This window comes from Myripristis murdjan, chromosome 8 (genome assembly GCF_902150065.1).
Source record: "Myripristis murdjan chromosome 8, fMyrMur1.1, whole genome shotgun sequence".
In the NCBI taxonomy this organism is placed as follows: domain Eukaryota; kingdom Metazoa; phylum Chordata; class Actinopteri; order Holocentriformes; family Holocentridae; genus Myripristis; species Myripristis murdjan.
Window position 1 is genome coordinate 5,658,383 of NC_043987.1, and position 22,874 is coordinate 5,681,256.

At 44.7% G+C, this 22,874-nt stretch overlaps 2 protein-coding genes across 4 annotated transcripts; one reads left to right on the forward strand and one right to left on the reverse strand.

Moving 5' to 3' along the window:
• Positions 1 to 805: 805 nt before the first annotated feature.
• On the forward strand, positions 806 to 8,486 carry tob2 (transducer of ERBB2, 2). The gene is made up of 2 exons (XM_030058261.1): positions 806 to 1,037; positions 3,292 to 8,486. Exon 2 carries the CDS (start codon positions 3,496 to 3,498, stop codon positions 4,702 to 4,704), a length of 1,209 nt encoding a protein of 402 aa, XP_029914121.1. The 5' UTR covers positions 806 to 1,037; positions 3,292 to 3,495; the 3' UTR covers positions 4,705 to 8,486.
• A 1,757-nt stretch (positions 8,487 to 10,243) lies between these two features.
• On the reverse strand, positions 10,244 to 22,720 carry tefb (TEF transcription factor, PAR bZIP family member b). Of its 3 annotated transcripts, none has more exons than XM_030058124.1 (4): positions 22,497 to 22,720; positions 15,599 to 16,132; positions 14,203 to 14,420; positions 10,244 to 13,605 (listed from the first exon to the last, which is right to left on the reverse strand). In XM_030058124.1, exons 1-4 carry the CDS (start codon positions 22,600 to 22,602, stop codon positions 13,390 to 13,392), a joined length of 1,074 nt encoding a protein of 357 aa, XP_029913984.1. In that variant the 5' UTR covers positions 22,603 to 22,720; the 3' UTR covers positions 10,244 to 13,389. The 3 variants fall into 3 exon arrangements, with proteins under 3 accessions (XP_029913984.1, XP_029913985.1, XP_029913983.1); XM_030058125.1 differs by lacking the exon at positions 22,497 to 22,720 and adding an exon at positions 17,008 to 17,320 and having other exon boundaries at positions 14,203 to 14,375; XM_030058123.1 differs by lacking the exon at positions 22,497 to 22,720 and adding an exon at positions 17,008 to 17,319.
• Between the last annotated feature and the right edge of the window lie 154 nt (positions 22,721 to 22,874).

Genomic DNA, 22,874 nt, shown 5'->3' on the forward strand with positions numbered 1-22,874 from the left:
TAATTACTGTCAGTAATGTCATTAATTAAAGCACTGATATTCTTTATAGGAGTTAAAGTCCAGAATATAAGCATGATCTCACTGTCAGGTGAACTTTGCCCAGTGAAAGTGGGTATAAATACAAAATAATAATAATAATAATAATAATTGGCTAAAGTGACTGTGAAGCCAGATGTGGCCAGGTGCAGTGAGTAAAGCTGGTCCGTCCACTTCCACGTGATCCGGACTCAGTCCATCACAAACCGCTGATGAACAACATTACCCACAAGCCCCTCCAAACGTCCTGTCGCTGCACTTGCTGAATGGACGCTGCAGCCCAATAAACTCCGGGTCCTCCCCCACCTCAGCCAATGGAGACTCTGTTGCTATCACCGCTTATATTTTTAGCAGTGGCTCACAGCACCGCAGGAAACTACACATATCCCTCCGCCAAATAAACTAGAGCCCGCTCTGTGATGTTGGGGAAAATATCCTGTTGCAAAGTCTTTTTTACCCCCCTCGGTCACAATTTGATTTGATGCCACAATATTGAATCCAAACAAATGTGGCCATTATGTCTGCAAGTGGAGAGATGTGTAATCATATATTTTAAACGTGTATTTTTAAATGATTGTTCTGCTTATATCTATATGGAAGACAGGCGTGCCCGTAGCAGTGAAGCGTCATTAAAACACACGCACAGTTTATATAGAGAGGTTAATAATGCAGCTCCTATGATAACAGAAGGAAAGTAGTTCCTGTGTGGACCGTCACGCTGGGGGTGTGGGCGAGTCGCACTGTATAAATACGCAGGGTTGTCAAACAGTAAAGTTTTCTCTGGACCCTCCGTGCAAACTGTCAGCTGGGGTTAGAAAAAAAAAGACAACAACAACTGGAGAAGCCTCTGCCATCTCAGAGCGAGCTGAGAAATACATCCAAGGGTGACTTTATCTGCCGGATGAGCATCTCCAAGCCGGTGACTCGGCGGATCACCTTGAAATCTGTGAAAACACAGGGGAATTAATAGCAGCGCAGGAGCAGAAGTCAACTTGGCATTAGTAAGTATACAGGGCATCGCTGCAAGAAATGGGCACACTGTGTTTTTTGATGCAGGCCTAAAGGTTGGGGCATGTATTCATGGCAGTGTGTTGTGTTTTGGTTTTCTTACAGGCACTGTGCATCAAAATGCACTGATGTAATGACTAATTCAGATCCAGATTCCAAAATTCATCGCCTCCCCGTTGGATATTTATTTGAACAACACCGCTCCTCTGTTAGATTTGCATCAGCTCGTTTTAAATGCTGTTTTTTATCGCGTTTTTTCAATGCCGAAGAGGGACTCTCCTTCATTCCTGAGTGCACATCCTCCTCAGCCCGCTGCCCGACACTGCCTGCAATATTCACCACTTAATTAGCCTCATAATTTAATTTCCAGTGACAGTTTTGGTTAGAAGGGATTCTCCAGCTGCAGGTCGGCTAAATGAACGTCCTTTCTGCTCCAGTGCCTTTGTGATAGACATCGAGGTAATTCCCAGGTAGACCTCGCTCAGCTTGCCATCGTTCACGCAAAGTTGGATGTTATTCTCTTGTTTTTTTCCATGTTTTTTAATGCTATTTGGCAGATGGAGGACAAATATTCCCATCTCAACTGGCCTGTAAACAGCAGGTTTATTTGAAGTTCTTTTTTGGGGTGTTGAACTAGGGAGAGACCAACTAGCCTATTACCCCCAATGGAAAAATATATGTATTCTTGTAGTATTTATATAGGGACTTATGATGCGTCTGTGCCACCCATTCAGTTTAAATTAACCTGTTTATGATGCCTTTATCTTTGATGGTATCCCTATGATATCTTTATAGTTTTGCTGTGATGTTTGCATAGGAAAATTGCTCTAGTTTTTGTTCCTAGGGGGTAAAAGCAGCAGATTAGGCCTCTATATCTCGGATGCAGCTTACCACTGGGTGCACGTATAGAGCTGCTATAATGAACCATTGTAAACAAATAACCTCCATTGCTGCCGTTTTATACACGGGTCTTCTTCGTGACCCCAGCAAAAACAGGCCTGGAAAATGAATCCAGCTCCCCCAGCCTCTCCGCAGGTGGATAGTAAGAAATATCTGAAGGGATTGAGAGACTATTTGAAAGGGAAATAATCGGATGTTTATTGTAATTGCACGCTGGTGCTTGTGATTGAGTCCATTCATTTGCTTTTGTCGCATAAGGCTGCACATTTTTTAAAGTGAACTGTGCATCTAATGACATTGAATGACATTGGATGTTGGGTATTTTTGTGTGTGTTTTTGTCAGAAGAGATGCAGATCCAGTGGAGAGGGTGAGTGGCCTGGTTGTGTGGAAACTCAAAAGGCAGCCTGGCGAGATTTTTTTATGATTATTATGATTATTATTAATGGCCGCTGCAGCTGAACAGATGGATGGATGAATAACCCTCGTGTTCAAAGATCATTTTCACCAGTCAAAGCTGAACTCTTCTTCACCTGATGTGCAGGGAAAACACGAACAAACCGATCGGATTTGCACTGTTATGAAGAACTATTTATAGCCTATTTATCCTCGGGCTTGCTCCCATCTTTCCCTTCAATGTCACCGTTTTCATTCGAAAGAAATAATCTCGTGTTGAGTTGCCGTTCGTGACGCCCTGATCCAGGTTTGATCTGCAACAACATTACAACTGGCTGCAGTCGGCTCCCTGTATTTTCTGATCTCAGTGTCTGAATCCCACCTGGCAGGGAAGTGAATGTGAGTGAATTGTTTATGTGTGACAGGGCAGGTGCGGGGGCCGGGGAGGCGATTGCACGCGATGATGACGTTGTCAGCGGTGCATGGTGGGAAGTGGAGTCCTGCAGACTCGACAACTGTCCTGCCATTTTACAGTTATCCCCAGTAATAAGACTTGTTGTTGTTGTTGTTGTTTTGCATCACAGTTCAGTTTTACCTCGGCCTGGTGTTGAATGGCTTCCTCTGTGGTGCAAAATGGCAACACGTTGAGCAGGAGTGACTGTGTGGGGCTGAATTCAGATTATAAAGGATTTATGGAGCCTGCATCACAGCATCTGCTCCATTCATCAGTGCAACCTTGAGTTGACACAGCCAAAATGCAAGATAGTGCAAGTATAAATGCCATGTATATGTTATTGACTGGAGCAGTGGCTTGGTAAAATGTTTTCATCACTTCTCCATTTGAAGCAGCAAGGACGCACTATCTCTTAATCCCCCTTCATCCTCCTCAAATATGTTCCTGATTCCTAAATAACAAAATAACCCATTCCTTCACCTTTTTTTTCCCCTCACAGTTGGGACCTGACAACGCTGTTGGACATTTTTGGACTGCAACCCGCTGACCCTGCCCTCAAGGTGCCTTTACCATGGTGACAATAAAAGCATCATACACCTTACAATAAGCCAGAGATCAAACCCTCTTTCTGCTGTTGCATTGCCTCGAATCCAACGCCATCTGAAACCGTTTGCTACCACGGTGACGCTGACCAAGTGCGGCCATGCATCTAGAGGTGAAGGTCGCCCTCAACTTCATCGTGTCCTACCTGTACAACAAGTTGCCTCGGCGTCGAGCTGACTTGTTTGGCGAGGAGCTGGAGAGGATACTCGTGTCCCGTTTTGAGGGCCACTGGTACCCTGAATCGCCTCTCCGGGGCTCTGCCTTCCGTTGTCTACACCTGGGAGCGCCAAGGGACCCCGTGGTGGAGCTGGCTGCCAAAAGAAGCGGCCTTGACACGGAGGAAGTGCGAGCAAATGTTCCAGCAGAGCTGAGTGTGTGGATCGACCCGTACGAGGTTTCTTACCAGATCGGGGAGAAGGGAGCAGTGAAGGTGCTCTACTTAGAAGACCCTCCTGGCCTCGGGAATGAAGGTGAAAGGGCTGAGGGGGTGAACGGAGATGGTAAAGGAGATGCAGAGCTTGAGGAGGCCAAGAGTCTGGGCTTCAACCCGGACGCTCAGGTGTTTGTGCCAATCGGGGGTCAGGTATCTCCAGTGCTTCTGCCCTCTCTCTCCAGCTCGCCCACACCCCTTTCCGCACAGTCCTGCCCCGGGCTCTTCAGCTACCCAAGCTCCAGCACCCCAACTGACCCCGCCGCCCACTCCAACACCACCACCTCTCCTCCTCCCAGCGGGGGACTGCCCTACCTCTCCGCTCAGCAGCCGCCCTCTGCTCTCCCGAGCACCCGCCCGCCCATACAGCCCATCACCTTCACCACCGCCAGCTTCGCTGCCACTAAATTCGGCTCAACCAAGATGAAGAAGTGCAGCGGATCTGGGTCGGCAGGCGGCCCTGGTGTCCCGCCGGCCCAGAGGATGCTCTCCCGCTCCCCGACCAACATTTCCGCTCCGGAGCTGCTGAAGCACAAGCCCCTGTCTCTCTCCTTGCACTCCCTCGGAGGTCCTGTCCCCAGTCAGCTCTCCCCAAACGCCAAAGAGTTCGTCTACCCAGGATCGCCGGGGCCCCTTTACTTCGACGCTGACACCCAGCCCATGCAACCTCACGGCAGCCCTTTCCAACCGCCACACTCCGTCAACTCCCATCCGTCCTTCGACCCCTTCTCCAGCCCTCCTCCGGCCCAGGGTGTGGGCATCATCGGCGGCAGCGGCGGGATCTCCTACATGGAGAAGCCGCCGTTTGTCGAGGGTTTAGCAAACTACAACCTGCAATATCCTAGCCAGTCCTTCCAGCCTGTTGTGCTGGCAAACTAAGCCTTTACTTGTAACCATGATGATGATGATGATGATGATGATGGTGAGAATCACTGTAGCAGGGGTTGAGGATAGGACGGTGATGCTCCGGATATTTTCAGTTTTCTAACGAATTGTTCTTACTACTAATACAAGTTAAGAATTAGTTTTACTACAAAGACTTACAGCACCACATCCACTGCGTATTTCATGTGATTCATTTTGTTCCTCCATAACCACCCCCACCCTACATCTGTAGTCCATTACTGTTACCTTGATGTTTTGTGTGGGTGGGTGGGTGGGATGGGTGGGGGGTAAGTTCCTTTCTACCTTGAGCAGTTGCCAATCTCTCACTGCGGCGGTGTTTATTATTTTGCATTGAATGTTGGCGTGAGAGAGATTGACATCTTGAACTTGAAGTCTAATGGACCCGGCTAGTATAGCAGTATATGTATATAATAGCTCCATTTTGCACTGCACTGTCATGCTGTGAAAAAGGACCTAGCCAAGTCCTGCAGCGAGCGATGGCTGTGGAAAGCTCAGCACTTTGCACTGCAATCTGCTCTGCCCTAGTTGCCACAAATACAGAGAGGGGGGCTGTGCTGTCTCGGTGTGTGTATGTGTGTGTGTGTGTGTGTGTGTGTGTGTGTGTGTGTACTCCTCTGATGTTCGCCGTTCTGTTTCGTTGCAGCTTATTGTGATTGAGAGACTCATTGTTTGTATGGTGGGCCTGTTCAGCCTTGAAACGCACACATGCGCAGATGTGGGCCGATTCTGTTTTCGTAGCTGGCCATTCCTAGTCCTCGGCAGTCCCTGTCGAAAGCTTATCGTCAGCTGGAAGGTGTACATGACATGGGTTTAAAGGAAGTGATTGCAGGGGAGGGAGCAGAGAGGGACGTTCGGGGTGCGATGTAGTGGTATGCATTTGTCGGGAGGGATGCAGCCGGGAAGGTCACGAAGCCTCGCTGGACGTGAAAGGCAAATGAATCTTTGCAATTTAGCGTAACCGTGTTTTAACGTCTCAACTGTCCGCACAGGGACGTAGAGGCTGGTTTCATACATTTACACGGACGTGCACGCACATGCACACGCACAGATTTCCAGTCAGCAGTGTGTGAAGGTGAAAAGGCAGAGTAGGAGGGGAGGGGGAGGGGATGCAGCAGTTAAGCAGTAGGGATTGTGATAAATGGCTTAGCATGACTTTGACTATGAAGGAGAGGTCTTACTCTGCAGGGAGAGGAGGATGGAGAAGAAGCGGGGGGGGGTCGGGAGTCAGAGGGAAGTGAGAGAACGGGGCAGCAACTGGAGGGTTTTGCCACCTCGATGGCATCCACAGGGTGTATTGGCTCAAAGAGCGACACTTTAAAACCCAGAGCACGTTTCTGGTGAGCTTCAGCGGTGTTGAAGCCAAAGGCTCTCGCACACCGGTCTCTCTCCCCTGTCGAAATTCTTCCGTTATCTCAGTTGCCCTGGCCGTTCCAACAGGAAACCAGAATCGCACAGCTAGGGTTGTTTTGTCTCTTTCCCCCGGTTGCAGCGAGCGGTGATGTGGACTGCCGTGCAACAATGAATGTTCTTTCTTGATGTATGGCTTTTGTCGCTCTGTCTCGTGCAGTCTCCTATTTTTGGCAATAGTGTTGACCTGCCGGGTCCATGTGATTGTTGGTTCGTCGCTAGAGATTAGGGCAACCCCAGTTCCCTCAAATGTCCGTTTGAGCTGGCCAGCACTTTATATTATTGGGCTCCCGAGGCCGTGTGTGTCCCCCCCACAGCCATGGGAGGTTAACGCTCTCATTACTTCTGCTCTCAGCCGGTTAATGGTACACTTTGTTCCTGCTGAAACGCTTTAGAGATTTCCAAGATGAATACAAGCTTGTATTTAGGTGGCTCACGATGGTGGAGAAATGTTCTCAGTCTTGTCCATTTATCGATGAATGTTTTCTAGACTTGTGCCCATAAATGTCTTTGTATAAGCTGACCCGAGGACCCTTGACCTGTGCTCACACTGGTGTTGCTATGTGGCGGTTTGTCATAGGCGTGCATGCAGTCATGCAAAGTTTTCTTTTCCTTTCTCGTTTTGGTTGATTTCCTTTCAAGGGGGCGGGTGGGGAGGGACACATCTCTCTTTATAAATGTTACGATTGTGAGGGAAAGATGCATTTATACATTTGTTTGTAATTTATTTTCAATTTTTCTATATTTTTCTTGTTTTTGCAGAAGAATTATCGAGTACATTTGTAAAGATAAGAAATTACAATATAATTCCAGGAATATATATATATATCTATAAAAAAAAAATGTTCTTATGTTCAGATTCTTTGTTTAGTTTCTTATGTGCTGAAGTTATTTTTTCAAAAAATAACAATGAATATATGCAAGTTGAAACAAAATAAAGATGTATAGAATAAAGTATTGAATGTGTATTGTACCTTGTACAGCATTTGTCTAATAAAAGACGGGTAAATGTATCCATTTTTCCAAGTTGAATTTTTGGAGAGTTTCAGAAATGAATGTTTACAATGGGTTTGTGTAGGAAAAGATGGCTAATATCTCCTCTGTGCTCCCAAGGCAGTCTGACAATACGACTCTCCCTGGTCTCATCGGCGGTACATTGAAACCAAAAATCCCCATACGTTTCAAATCGATTTTGGAGAGCGACGGCTGTGCTCGGTTTTGATGTGAGTTTAGTGCGTATCCATCTGAAATTCTCGTGTCATTCAGCCCTTCCTGTTTTCCCCCCCTTTGCCGCAAAAACCCTCCATCACCGTTCTGTTCCGGTGCTGTGTATCAGCACCTCCGACAGCCTTCTTTGTTTGCCTGTCACTAAGCCCAGATATACTGAATCATGTGAATGAAACGGCTTCCAACTGCGCCCCTCATGCAAAGAAAACCACTACATGTCTGCCATTTTATATTTCAAATTTTATTCCACCCCCTTTTTTTTTTTGTTTTATTTTATTTTATTTTATTTTAATTTAATTGGCTGTCCTTACCCCCATCACCCTGGTCCACTGGTCCTGTTACTATAGCCATATCCCAGACTGTCTTTGTTTACACAGATGCTCACCCATCGCCAGTGCAATGTAATGCCATAATTTTCAAATATACCCTGAAGGAATCAAGGGGTTTCTACCTCTCTTCACCCTGGAATAATAAATAATAATAATAAAAAAAAAACAATCCAATATATTTCTTTAATAAGAAGACAGTGTTACGGCAGGTTTGGGAAAAGTGAAGGAAATTAATGTGCTGTGAATGTGGTTTTTCTTTTTTTTTTTTCTTTTTTTTTTTTGTCTGTAATTGGTCAATCCTGGTTGAGATGGCCTGTGTTGAAGGTGGGGGGGGGATTTCTAGGTGTTTTCCATTGTCTCTGTAGATTAGGAGAGGCTTTTGGTTTCATCCCAAGTCCAAAATGTCCCGAGTGTGTCCATTTTCCTCTCCTCTTGTATGTTCAGTATTTGTCAGACTCGCAGACGAGCAGATGTGTGTCGTTTTTAATTTCCTCCGTGTACAAAGTGGGTCTTGAGGTGAGAGGTGCTTTGACGGTTGTATGGAGATTGCTGACAGCGAGATGAGAAGGAAGTCTGAGGATTTAGATCAGAAAGGGGGGGGGGGGGGGGGTTCTTCATCTTAACTCTGTGCGCCAGATCATCAGGATTGTGTTCTGCACTTGGGGAGAAAAAAAAAAAATGCAGCAATCTCCACACAGAAATCAAAACCTCTTTTTTTTTTTTTTTTCTTTGGCAAATCGACTCCACAAAAGCAGGCTGTTCTACAATCAGGTTTGAAAATTACTGAGGAGGGGAAAAAAAAACAAGAATTTTGTATTCTGATGTCCTTTGCTTATATCTATGTGTGCGTTTTATTTTGCACTTTGGAATATTTCGTTGTCAAAAAGAAGTTTATTTTCTATGTAAGATTTAACATTTAAGAATAAAATGGATATAATTACGAGTTCAGATGATATATAAATATAGTGCTTTCTTTTCTGCCTGTATTTTGTTATCATTTTTCCTATTTTGTAACTGATCTGTACACCCTGTAGATGTATAATGAATCTTTCACTACTGATGAAAATGCAATGACCTGTTTTCTGTGCTGCCCCTTGGGAACGGGGAGTTACTACTGCAGTTTCTTATTGTATCAGATTCTTTTTTTAAGTTTGTAATAAAAACAGAATGGCAAAAATGAGCATGGAAAATAAGATAATTGTCTCGTCCTCATTCTCCATAGTTATGCAGGCACGACGGTTAGAAAATCGCCATCAGGGAGTGTAACTAAATGGACAGATAATCAAGTCACCATTTCAGAGTAAAACCTCACAGAACATTCTGTTAATGCAGTGCAGCTGTAAAACATTTTGCACATAAAAAATTCTGAAAAGTTGCTTGCTACATTCCTGCGAAAACTTGAGATTCACACTGCAGGGTGGTGTGTGAATGTGTGTGTGTGTGTATCCAGTTATTGCTGTAAACAAATCCAAGTGAAGTTTGATCAATAATTCAAAGCAGGGATGATATTCTCGAATGGTAAACAGCCAGATTGCTCACCACCCGTCTCGGCTGGACCCATCCCAGCAGATATTACCTGATATTTCATCATCTTGCAAAATGTCTAGCGTTGGTGTCTGTTCTGGGCTCTGTGCTGCTTTGTGTCAGATGTAAGCAGATAGGTACCCCGTGGCTCCCTCATGTGAGGTGAATACACTCTCTATGGTAGCATGTAGTGGGCTGACATTAACATGCATGACCGGACTCCTCCTTGGCTTCTCCTCTGCTCTCCTCCATCTCTTCATCGCCCACTCACTGCATCCCATCAGCCTCCCTCCTCCTCCCTCCACCTCCCCTCGGCTCACGCGTCCTGCCTTCTCGCTGCATCCCCGTTTCCCTCCCTCTCCTCTCGGACTCGGCCGTCCATCCCCGTTGCCTTGCCGTCTTGTTTCCCCCTCCTCCCCCCTTTCTCTCTCTCTCTCTCTCTCTCCTCCCATTCTCCTTCACCCCCCTGCACTTCCCTCCCACCCCTCCCTTTCCTCGCTGCCCTCCATCCGTCCAACCAGCTAATCCCTTCCTCTCCTTGTCCCTCGTCCTCCCTTTTTCCCATCGCCCCACCCTCCCCCGTGCTCTATCCTCCACTTTTCTTTTCTCTCTCCATCTTCAACCCCTCCACCCCCCTGGTCTTTGAGGCTGCTGCTGTTACGCAACACTGCTCCCCTGTGTGTGGATGTGATCATTACGCAACATCTCCTACTCCTCTGGAATACTGATGAGCGGGAAGACGAGGAGAAGGAGGGGACAGCAGGAGACAAAACAGCAGAGCATCTACAGTTAAAAAAAAAAAATCACATTGTGCGTATACATGTGGGTGACTGTGCGTACATGTGCGTAGTGAATGAGCAGAAGGACATATTTTTTAATCCACCATACCGTGCATAGGCTTGTTTTTTTTTTTTTCTATCACTATCTTCATCTCTTTGTCTCTCAGCATCACAATATGCCTCCCATCAGTGTTGGGCAGATCAACCGCAGCTGGTCGATGACTCAGGCAAGGTCGAAACAACAGCTTACGTTTCATTAGATTCCACTTTATTTTCATATGCATGATACACGATACAGTTAGGACATGGTACTGCCATCGCACGTATCCTATACATGGCTACGACATTAAAAAACAACAACAAAATGCATCTTTATATATCAAAAGAGAAACAAATTAAAACCTCACAAATTAACAAAACATTAAAAATGGGTTTAACAGACAGGTTTAAAGATTTTCTCGAGAGTATTGTATCTATTTTGTTTTGTAAAAAAGGTGATTGCTACATATGCTGTTATAATAATCTTCTTGATTTATTGTCCTCTGACAGGCTCTCTTAGCCAGTACCTTTTGTAAGCCTGGTGCATAACACTTTTACTGTGGTTAAAAAGTAAAAAGTTTTCATACATCCGCTACTATTCTGTATAAACAGCATAATGTAGTCTGTCAAGTTTGAATGTCAATGCAAAAAAAACACACCTTGCTCAGAAATGTCTGTTACACTGGACCTTTAGGAAACTGAAACAAACACAGAATATATTGAGAGAGCACAAAAGCACCGACTTGTCCAGTGTATGTAGATATAGATCAATCTTAAGTAAATAGAAACTAATCCACACAGTGATCAAAAGATCCCTTTTCAACTGCTGTTCGCCCCAAGGTCAAGCACTGACTCCATGACAATGGGTGGCGCTAATATGCAAGTCATAAATACAGGAAGTCAGAGGGATCTTGTCAACATGTTCTGCTTTTTTTCTTTCTATTTTTTTTTTGACAGAACTGCACAATGGGCTATTGATGTACCCATCCAATAACATGTCTAGTACAATGTCAATTATTTTCAGTGATAAGTTACAGACTTAAGTACACTTGGTGTAAAATGTTTAGGAAAAAAAAAATAAAAAGACACAATTTTACTGGGTTTCATGCATTATGATCCCAAACTACAAGGGATCTAAACTGGAAGCACATAAGACTTTGGGGCATCTCTCCATTTAGAACATCATAGCGACTTTACATTGAACATCATCATTGAAATAAAACGAGCATTGAGTTAAGAGTATTATTGCCACATGTATTTTTCTTTCAAAGTTTACAATGTTGATAATGAACACAAGCTGACTGATCACAAAAATCCATATCAGCCGAAGACACTTGAGATATTGAGTCCCATTGCTTAATGGTCTGTAATGTGTTTACTAATTTAGACGCAGACCCAACCGTTTTGGCAAAAGAAATCCATTCATCATTTTTGATTCAAGGTATTGCCAAACAGAGCCGAGCTGCATTGTATGTGCTCTCTGTTTCAACCGATACTGGCTGGGTAGCCCCATGAAACGTCTGCATAAAGATTATAAACCTTAACTTACTGCTGGACCATTTAACAAAGGAAGTGTTGGATGAGGTAAATGTGAACTTGCCCTGTCCTTGGTATAGATATTAAGAAAAATAATCCCATACAACTCTATTTTTATAAAGCTGTGTTCAAAACAAACATCCAAAAGCACAGTTTGCCCATTGAAGTCCCTGCGTAGTCATTGGTTCCATTAGGAGTATTGTTCCTCAAAGGAAATATTATAATCTGACGTATTGTTGTACATCACAATCAATAGATGCATTATTACCATCAGAATAAATACAGCACTCACCATAATGTGACTATTTGGCAAACATAAGGAGTAGTATTAGGTTAGTAAAGACACAGACAGAATCCCTGTCTCACAGTTAGGGAGTAAAAGACCATGACATAGTCATTTATTTACAAGATTTAGGAGCAGTCGTCTTTGGGTTATGGCAAAAAAAAATCCAGCCATCACTACACCATAACTAGGCAGGCAGTGGCTCTAGCGCCCTCTACTTGCAGTGTGCAGTAAAATAAACATGCCTACATGTAACATACCCCTCCACCTGTGAGGGCCCTGGGAATCACCAAACATATGCCTTCTTCAACAGGCAGGAACCCGCTGAAAGAACCCAGTTTTACTCGTGCTCCTTTTGTAAAATCAGCATCATTTGGGGAAATCCCAAACAGTCTTGTTTTATAAATCTTACGTGAGACTCAAGAGGCTGATCTGAGTTTAGTAAAAAAAAGGGAAATAAAACACAGTAGCTTCATACTGTGGATCATGCATCTTTTTTTTTCTTAGCAACTGTGTCTCCCAGGGTGGCCACGGTACAAATAAGGTACCCAGCCACCACCACTATTATCTTCACACACTATGTGTCGCTTTTTAAGGAAAGAGTGCAAAAACGGTTAACACGCAGATACACACACACATTATCTATGTGGTGCAGGGAGATAACTATATATACAAAGCGTTCTTTAAACACTGTGTGTGCGTACGTGTGCGCATGGAGGCACGCGTGTGTTACAAGTAAATGCAAACACAGAAGGAGGAGCTGTGACTGAACCACTCCGCTAGCTGACTCTCCTCTACGTGAACTCTATCTTCCCTCTCTTCAGGTTTGCAGCCTTGGAAGTACCACTTTGAATATGTCTCCTGCTCCTTTATTCATGTATTCATCTGTTCCTTCCCTGCCCTGTGATGAATAAATCAAGATCTTACTTGTCCTTCTTCTGAATCTAAGCCAGAGTATTTTAAATGGACTGACACAATCAGTAAGCACGCACAAGGAAAGGTGAAGGGTGGGAGGTGGAGTGCACCTCTCAATAAACAGGAGTTATAGCTGATGTTGCTCGTGCTTTGGTCCGGTTAGAAACTCATTGCTGCGCTGTGTTTAAAATGCGTTTGTGGAAAATTTAAAGGCCTGCGATGCTGCTGTATCAGCCTGCTCTTTTTGCATTTCCTGACTTCAGTGAACCCGTCTTCAGACAGACCAGTGGGCGTATATTTTCCCTGTGTGTTTGACCGTGGAAGTGTCCAGAACTATGCCCTTCCTCTCTGAGTGTAGGAGCCAGGCGCTCTCCACAGGCCCTCCTCTGACCACTGCTCCCAATGTAGCTGCCCCACTGCCTGCCAGTGTGTATCCACAACGCCGATGTCAGGTTAGGAAGAGCAACTGGAGCTTGACGCAGTGACCGGCGGCCAGCTAAGACAGCAGTGCAATTTTAGATTCCCGTGGTGGTTGTGTCTGTGTTGTTTTCAGTGGGGGAAGGAGGTCTGCTTTTGTCTCATTGATACTTTGTTGATTTTTTTTTTTTTTTAAAGTTCTTTACAGTGGGCCGTACTTAGCCTCATAGCGGGCCAGGATGTTCTTGCAGCGGCCACAGTCTTTACGCAGCTCGGCTACTTGCTGCCGCAGTGCTGCATTCTCCCGCTCCAGGAAGGAGGCACGTACCGTGATCTGGTTCTCCTTCAGCCGCCGTGCATCACGGGACCGCTTGGCCGCCATGTTGTTCTTCTTTCGCCTCGACCAGTATTTCTCATCCTGGGGGATTGCGGACAAAATGGAGAGGAAAATGTGAGAGATGGAAGGGAGAGGAGAGGTTGAGCATCATAAACATCAAAAGGGATTTGAAACAAACAAACATCTGTGTTGTGGAAACCTCCCCCCATCTTTGATCTCTAATCCCCAGCAAGCCCTCATGCTGCTTGAAAATGCTAGTACAAAGCTTTAATCTGAACCAGAGCTGACCTGGTCATTGGCCTGCTATCTGCTAAATTGTCACTGTTCGGTCCACAAAACATTATGGTATTCTGCCATCTTTGTCCAAAAACAACCTCATACCACACTGTGTAGGTTACAGTCTTTGAATTTAACAAAAGACTGAATTTAGTTAATGCTAATACAACTTCACTGTGTCTACTACTACCTTTCAATATAATTATCCGGCCACTAATATATCATTATGGTGATCATCTGTCAACAACACAGACCTGGATTAATTATTAATAAAAGTTTGTCTGGCAGTGATGAAAGGTGGGCAGCATTTGCGAATTTGAAACAAACAAATACATTTCCTCTGTGTTTGACTGTACACATGATATCAGCCATTTCAAAACAAGTGTGGCTGAATCGGCCCACCTTCTGTTCATCGGGAACAAAGACTTTCTTGGCCTTCTTGATCATAGGCTGCGGCTTCAACTCCTCGTCTGAGAATTTGTGTTTGCGTGGGTTGAACAGCTCTCCTCCGGGCACGCTGGACAGGACCAGGTCTGTGGGGTCTGGCTGGAAATTCACATCCACCTCAATGGCCTCTGGGTCGATGGGGGAGGGCGTGTTACGACCAACAGCCTTACAGTCTTGTTTAGCAAAACGAAAGAAAGAAACAACTTCTCAGTGTGCTTTCTCAAACTTTTACAGTAAGAGAAACAGCTGTGGGTTTCCTGTATTGTCCCCTTACAATCCAGTTTGTGGGAGACTTTTAACACCACAGTGGAGGAAAGTGGAGGCTAACTCGCCCTATTTTAAGTGGACGAGAATATAATGGAGGACAGTACAGCTCCCAGGGATACTTAGTTTCATCCTCTCTGATTAAATGAAGGGTTGCACATGTTGCTCTGTGGTCATATTTTTAGTGTTGGAGCACACACGGCACTGAAAGATGTGCATGTGTGTGCACATACGTGTGCCAAGGGCAGCACGCCACACTGCATATCTTCACTGCCCTGCAATAAATTTCCGATGATGTTTTGAGAGACGGAGAGAAAAAACGATTAATTTTCTCTGGCGCCCTTGAATTTGACATTCGCATTAACACCGGCATAACAGTACATTTTCATCGCAGCTTAGATTATCTTGGTCCAAAGGTGTTTTCTCTAAAAATGGGGCAATGTCACCTGTCAGATGTGGCTTACAAGAATGGAAAACTGGAGATACAAGGTCACAGTGGTGTGTGCTATACATGTACACTGTACATGTACAGTGCACAGTGTGCCAACATGTAACAGCTAAAATATGTGCTTCAAGGTCGGTCAATTGTTGGTGTGTCAACACAAATGCCACATATAGATAGCGTTATGCCTGCGTCTATATGTGTTAACATGGTAACAACAGTGACAACTTAAAAGACCACCGCATATTTTGGGACAAGCTGTGTTTTTCTATGGTATATGTGCTCAATAGTTTATAAATTAGAAGTTGGATTTTAGATTGAAACACATCCATAACATGTAATGTTAAACAACTTCATGTGGTTTATTTTTTCCAGAGCTGCATAAACAACCACAGAACGTGACTGAGCTTGAAGGGAAAGCTTCAGTGTCCAGTTTTTGGCTTTAGCTTCATTTAAAACATTTTACCCTTTTCAAAAATATTTCGGTATAATGTTATAATATCAAGAATAAGACCAGGAACAGGAAAAAGTGAGGAGAGTCACAGTTTAAAAATCATCTCCCTTTAGAAATAATCAGCAGTTGCTGGTACAAAAAATCATGAAAAATTGTGCAAATGCATATAATTTTGAGTCTAAGTGACTCACCTGTAGCTCCCTTCTCCGCTTCCACATCTGGTGCCACTTCGCTGGACAAAGACTCCTGCTCTTCTTCCTCCTCTTCTTCCTCTTCCTCCTCATCCTCCATTTTGGCGGGCTGTAGGGTTGTGACCGTCACCGCTTCCTCTGGCTCGGAGGTGACCACTGAGGTAGCAGTGACAGTTTCAGAGGGAGGCGGTGTTGAAGGAGAGGCGGCAGCAGCAGGAGTTGGAGCAGGAGCAGCAGTGGCAGAGGCCTTGGGGATGCATTTCCCTTTGTCGTCCTCCGGGGTCAGAGTCTTCTGCAGCTCCTCGTCCTCCAGGCTCACAGGGATACCGTTCTCCAGAAGGAACTCGTCCAGGTCCATGTACTCCAGGTGGAAGGTCTCCCCGTCATAAGGAATGGTCTTCTCCCAGATGGCGGGGGTCAGGGAGGCTGATACTCCACCCCCGCCACCACCTCCAGACCCTCCGCCAGCACTACCCGCCCCGGCTCCACCGCTCTCCACATCCTCAGATGAACACAGTTTCTCCTTCTCTATCTCTGTGGGCAAGAAACACAAAAAGACTTGTTATTCTTTGGACGCTTGCTTTGAGTGACATTTGTTTTCCTGTCTACCCTTGAGTGCAGTGATCTGTTCAGAGTGAGCATGTGCCCATACATAGACACATATACAAACACATGCACACATACAGGAAGAGTCAGTGAATGAATGGGAAGGGAGGGGTGACGAGAGCGATGTTGAGGGGGTGTGGTGATGACAGCTAAAAATAATGTGGGTAAACAAAGGTGGGTTTCGGCCAAAGTCCATGTCACTGAGTTCAAAGGTAGACTAAGAAAGGTTAAAGAAGAAAGACAAATGAAGTGAGAGAAAGAAAGCGATTTTATGGAAAACATACACAAAAAAGCAGTGAGGGGAAGAGCTGACACGGATGAGGGATCGATCCACACATGAGCCCGAAGACACAGCGGCTGTAAACACAACCGGACTCCGAACTAGGATCAAAATAAAAAATCACCAGTTAGCTCACTGCAAAGGTAACGAGCTGCTCTGCCTTGCAGCATCGCTATCTTTTGACTGCGCTGCTTCAAGACAAGCAGAGAGGAGCTAGAACTTTTTGTTCTTTTCCTCACGCAGCCTCACTCACTGAGCAAACTGAGCTGCCTCAGCACAACATATGGCATGTCCCTCCTCCTATGTGAATCTATGCATGAAAGCCCAACATTAATAGCAATGAACTCATTTAAACATCACTCCGGGATTTGTGTTTCCAGACCTTGAAGTTGCTTTACAGGACAAATAACATATCTACTGGATGCAGACCGACAACTAGCGAATACAGCTCCCCAACCGTCAACAAACTACCGATTCACACGGTAGAAACGTTATGAGCGGCTCTCTTAAAATTTCGGCTTACCGTCGTCGCCTTCCTCTAGGATATTAGGAGGCGGTATGTCCATAATCTTCTTTAAAACAAAAGGGAAGGCTTTCAGCGGAGCCGTTTTGACGGTTGTCGGTTGAAGCGCCGCTGCTGCGGCGGCTTTGCCAGGCATCGTTCCTGCCAACCAGGCGATGTTCCCACCGAGAGCAACAACCTTGGAGCGAAGCGGAACAAAACACTAGCCGACACAAAGCTCTTCTGTCTCCCGTTTCACTGCCTCTTGTTTCCCAGGACCCTGGTCGTTAATAGTAACGCGTAAGGAGGCAAATACAACACAACACCGACCCGTCAGCCTCCGTACCCACCGAGAGCGCTTGTTCAATATTCATGAGCAAGAGGCCACACCCCGTCGAGGAATAGTAGACGCTGATTGGTCGCCTGTGCAAGCTAATATGAATATGTATTAGGGAAGCTCTATACAAAGTACACAGTGTGCTGTTTTCTATATAGTACCACAGCCCACCGCTTATTGGCCGCAGCTGTCCACAAAGAGATTAATCCTTTATATTATAAACGATTAGCAAGCGCTGTGCAGTTTATACGTGCGGAACTTGAACCGCATAAAGGGAACATTCTCATTTATCTCTGCACATAAATATCCCGTGACTGGGAAAGTTTTCCTTCACTCATATAGACCAACGGATTAAGAGAAGGAGAATACACTGCCTGTGTCCTGCAACCAGTAAATACTATGAGCACCTCTGGGTCACATTGCAAGTCTAAATCCTCCATGCGTTTAATTCAGATAAATCAGCAAATGCAATGCTACTTGTGCATTTACCCAAGCATCAAGGAACAGACAGGCCTTCCCTTGGTCTCCCTCCGCAAGAAGACACTCTACTCGTGGCCAAGCATGTGCCCCCACCCACTCACGTGAAAGCACAAGCTGTCGAGGGGCGTGGCCACAGCACGAGAGCCAATGCTGTGGGAGCGGATCAGAGGGGCGCGCGCTCACCGAACAGCTGGCACACAACCCAACCACATCGGAATACAATGTGCTTTCTCCCATCACGAGACAGCGCAGTGGCACTCCGATAATACTCATCTGATGTCTGCATTTGCCTACTCAGCCGTACCATGCTTTGTAGTATTTTTCTACCGTCTCGGGTATCGCCACAAAATGTCATAGTTTACATTTTTGCTTTATGTTTGTACAACAGTCCTCTAAATTGTACTAAACCACTGCGGGAACTTTGTTTTGCAAATGTTATAAGCATCTGTTATTGTCCAAACACATGATTCAACCACCATTTCTCCACCACAAGCATAGCCTGTATACGTTCAATAATCACACTTTCATGCAATGGTAATTTTCCAGGTCATTCACGCGCTCAGTGCGCTCGCTGTATCAAAACAGTGTCACGTTTCTGTGCTCGCGCTCGCTGGGGCTGCTGGCTGGCATGCGACAGCGAGTGCGCGTAAGTGCGTGTGTGTGTGTGTGTGTGTGTGTGTTCTTTTTTTCAGCAAGATGTTGAGTTGAGGAACACAATGTTCTAACCGCACACAACACTCCACCTTCACCACTAATCTGTCTTTTTTACAAGTTGACCGCAGTAACCACGGTAAACAAAGTCCCGACTGTCTGCTGCACAGTTTCTGTCTCAAACTGAAATGGATGAATGCAGCGGCAAGAGGGATCCAACCTAATGAGGAGACTCTGAAGGCCAGACTGATCTATTGTTTACCCTCACACATCTTATCTAATTGGACGCAGCTATTTCCAATGATAATTTCAGTGCCTCCAACCTTTTTGAAGGGTCTGAGCACTTGTGAAATAAACTAATTCTATGCAACTTCCTCACTGATTATCTAGTCTACCTTCTTTCTGGAAAACATCGAATCCATTTTCAACATAGAAAGGAGCTTCACATGGGACACTAGCACGTCATTAAGGTACAGTTAGTGAGGGGGGTTGACGTAAAGTGGCAAGGTTAACTAATACCTTGAAAGCCGGTGGTTGTTGTTTCTGGCATTGACAGGGGAGTTTAATCCAGCTGGGAGATGGCAGCTGATGGCTGCATACTGTTTCATGTATGATGCCAAAGTACCCTTGAGCAAGACACTAAATTCCAAATTGCTCAAAGGGTGCTGCACTGCAGGCAGCCTTATGCTGTACAGGCTGCCTGCCTGCAGAAACGGACTAGAAGAGTGTAGTATTCGACAGTTAACATTTATTGGCATCTTGACAGACTGGAGACTGGCACTTTATCTACTTATGTGGGTTGAGTCAATATTAACTTACTGTCTGTAACAGGGATAAATGGGTCAGCCTGGCAGTCTAAATAGCACAATAACTGGATTTTTCAAAGTGCTAACCAGCGCTTGAAGTGGGCTGGTACACAGTACTACTGGTAGCAGTAATACTGGTATGCAGTAGCAGCACTACAACTGTGGAGTACCGACACTTCTCAAAAGCTCCTGGTACTCTTTATGCCACTGGGTAGATCAGTCACAGTGCCTAGAGCCCTGCCTCTCCCAGAGGCCCCAACAACCAATCAAATTATTGATTAAACACTCAATAAAAAAAGAAGCCCAATATGGCTGCCAAATGGTTAGAGGAATTATTTAATGAAAGCCCTCCCAGTAATTTAATACATTTGTAAAAAGTGCAGTCAGCAAATCAGGGGGCTCCTTAAAATGTCAGTGGTCTTGTCACGTGTCTGTCAAACATAATTTAAACTGGACGGCAAAATGTCTAAATGGATATATCCATCTGGTGTGGAGACACACCACAAGAAAAAGGAAAAGGAGAGGAGTTGGAACGGGCTAGAGGTAAACACATTTTCTCAGCTGCAGCATATGTTGTTTTTGGACTGTTTCCTTGATTTTTTCAGCTAAGTAAGGTCATGCTATTTGGCATTATGCCGAGGTAGCAGGTGCGTGGTCCTCACACACACACATCTGCAGAAGGCTTGTTAGCACTAGCAGACCTGACCTGTGGGTTGCATGATGGAATCGATGCATTGTTTCAGAAGAAAATGGACTTGAAGTCTCAAAGCGGGCAAGAGAACACTCCCCTCCAGTAAGCAGGGGAAAGAGGGAGGAAATGTTGAGAAGGAGCACAAGTGCACTTCCTGATCACTTGCTAACATGGGAATAAGGGGAGTTCGCACTTAACTTTTTCCACTACGAGCACTGATGTTAACCTCACGTGCACCGGCGTTAATAAAAAAGTAACAGATTCATCATGATAACAAGTTGGACGACAGAAGACCATGCAAGAGCTCTGCAAACTCACATTTCCTGTTTCCTGAAGAAGAAAAAAAACAAGGAAAAGCATGGGGAATGGCTGTACTGTTTGCACAGTGAAGAACATTTAAACATCCGCTGGCCCTGATTATTTAAAGTACACACGTCTTGTCAGTGCCCTCTACTGTCTGTTCCTTTAGTTGGGACTTCTGCATTTACTCGCCCTGAAGCTGCAGAGACAGGAGGGGGCGGCCTTGTGGTCCAGCTGTTGTTGGAGGACACAGTGGAGTGTTTTGTCTGCCAGCAGACTGCTGGCTGGTGTCTGATGCTTCCAACTATCTGAGCAAAACACAAATAAGCTTTGTTAGTAGATCTATCCGGAGTCCAGTCCACAGCAGGAGGCGCCTTGCTGCTCTACTGCTGCCACAGTGTGAGCATGTGGTGTGCCGCCGCTGATAAAGTGAACACAGTTAAGCTTGAGCCAATGAGACCAAGGAGCACTGAGCCTTGACAAGTCACTAAATAACAATATAATAAAGTCAGGGTGATCCATCAGTGATACTGCTTGCTGGTATTGCTGGTATGCTTTATAAGTCACATAAATCACAACTGAATGTTTGATGCCAGTCAGTCGATTGAAAGAAAATACATTGTTGCATGCATTTCGTCCTGCTTAAAATATTCTAGTGAAATGCGTTCTGATCTGCTGCGTTCATGCTATGTCAGATTTATGACTGCAAACTGAGAAAAATGTTCACATCAGTGTCCTAGTAGTAGGCTAAATGTGGGATTTTTTGGAGGATCTCCAAATTGGTATCACGAGTTATGGCACTGCAGGAAATCCACTGATGTTGGAAGCCCACAGTAATAAAATTAAAAATCTAAAAAAAAAAAAGTGAATTTCCTCGAAGTGCTACATGTATGAATCACATTTTTTCAAAATGCATTTACAATATTAAGATATTTTTTAGCAGTCCTCAAATTAACAAATTACATTTACTCAATTACTTAAGTATGGATTTGAGGTGCTAACAGTTCATTTGGATATTTCCATTTTACTCCACTATATTTGATAGGAAAAAACTTTTTATTCTTTAGACTGCAATTATCTGATAGCTGCTTCCTCCTCATGTTGTGTGATAAGATTTTACATGCAAAACATAATAGGCTCTGGTGCACTGTTTGACTTGCATATTCAGAGCAGTTAGACCTACAACATTAAAATACTTCTCAATGGTTAATGCATAAATTTAGCATGCAGTGAGCAGTGAGTATATTTAAATACTTAGGCACATTTTACTAACACTTCTAGTGTGAGAGAACCTCCTCTGCTCCTGCTAAAGAGCTCAACCATCTGTGAGTGAATGTCTTCAATCAAATTAATATTAAAAAGCTAATACTTGTGAAAGTTTGGCCAACAGCAGGAACCATATTCAGATTCTGCATTTTATATGGCAGTAACATAACATCAAGTCTTCACAGTGTCTGTAAATATTATAGCTATTGTATACAATTAAGACACAGCTTCAAATCAACTGTTTCCATAGGTCAGTATAACATATTCTTCAACAATACTTATTACAAACAATGCACTCCACCACAAAGCATCCAGGTTTCTGTAACTGGTGTGAACAAAGCATGTGGACACTGGTGGAGAGCAGGTTAGGAAACTGACGCGTCACAGACAAACAGACTTAACAAATGCACTGCCAGCAAGAAAATATGCATGCAGGAAAGGACGGGATCAAGAGACTAATGATGTGATGAAATCATGAGTGAGGACTGTTTCAGTGCTATTGCATCAGTGGCAGGTTGCTGTGGCTGCAGTGTGCAGCATCACATTCAGCCTGCTGACATCATGTGGCCTCTGGCCTCTGAACACCTGTAGGCCCACACGTTTTGAATAATAATGGGAGTGAAGCTGGGGCAGGGAGGACACTTTTCCACACACAAACTGTAAAAGTAGCCTCATATTGGCTTATCATATGTTTACCTTGTTGCAATGAAGGTGATCAATCAAGACATTAATAGCAGCTAAACTGTAACTCTGACTTCAGTGGCCATAGAGGAATTGTGAGACAGCAATCTGACTAGATGAAACACGCCTTTAAAGGTAAAATAGGACTACATGCTTATTATTATTATTATTATTTGCAGTTCTAGTACCACATTCCATATAAATAAATCAGCATTTTCTCAAGTCGCAGGCCCTTAACAGTGATATTTCCTGGTGAATTAATACATAACTGTGCTGATTTAGAAAATAACTTTCTTACCGTTGTCATCAAAGGTAGGGAAGGTGAACGGATAGTCAATCAGGGACTTGAAGAGATCAGGAATGTCGCTCTTGTCTGCCATGAAGATTTCGCTTGCGGTTGTCATCGCGAAGGACTGAAGTGAGCCTGCTGAAGTAAATGCTCCGCTGATGTCTCCGGGTCAGAGTGAAGACACACAAACTGTGTGCGCACACTTCAGCTACTTTGAGCAACTTCTCAGGTCATGTCACGGGGATGCCTGCATGTGTCCAAGCAACTTGTATTTTAATGAGCGCCGAGGCCACGCCCCTCAGCTCATTAATGTTGGAGTGTTGTTGTCCGGGAGCCAATGAGCTGTTAGCAAGTTGAGCGTGCGGGCCGCACCCGAGCGGTCCGCGG

What these genes read in the sequence shown, in the direction of transcription:
- tob2 (XM_030058261.1), top strand. Translation starts at nt 3,496, where the DNA reads ATGCATCTAGAGGTGAAGGTCGCCCTCAACTTCATCGTGTCCTACCTG.
- tefb (XM_030058123.1), bottom strand. Translation starts at nt 17,143, where the DNA reads ATGCCTGGCAAAGCCGCCGCAGCAGCGGCGCTTCAACCGACAACCGTC. An exon ending in CCTAGAGGAAGGCGACGACG is followed by an intron (nt 16,133 to 17,007) that starts GTAAGCCGAAAT and finishes TCTTGCCCACAG; the next exon opens with AGATAGAGAAGGAGAAACTG. An exon ending in AGCGGAGAAGGGAGCTACAG is followed by an intron (nt 14,421 to 15,598) that starts GTGAGTCACTTA and finishes TTGCTAAACAAG; the next exon opens with ACTGTAAGGCTGTTGGTCGT.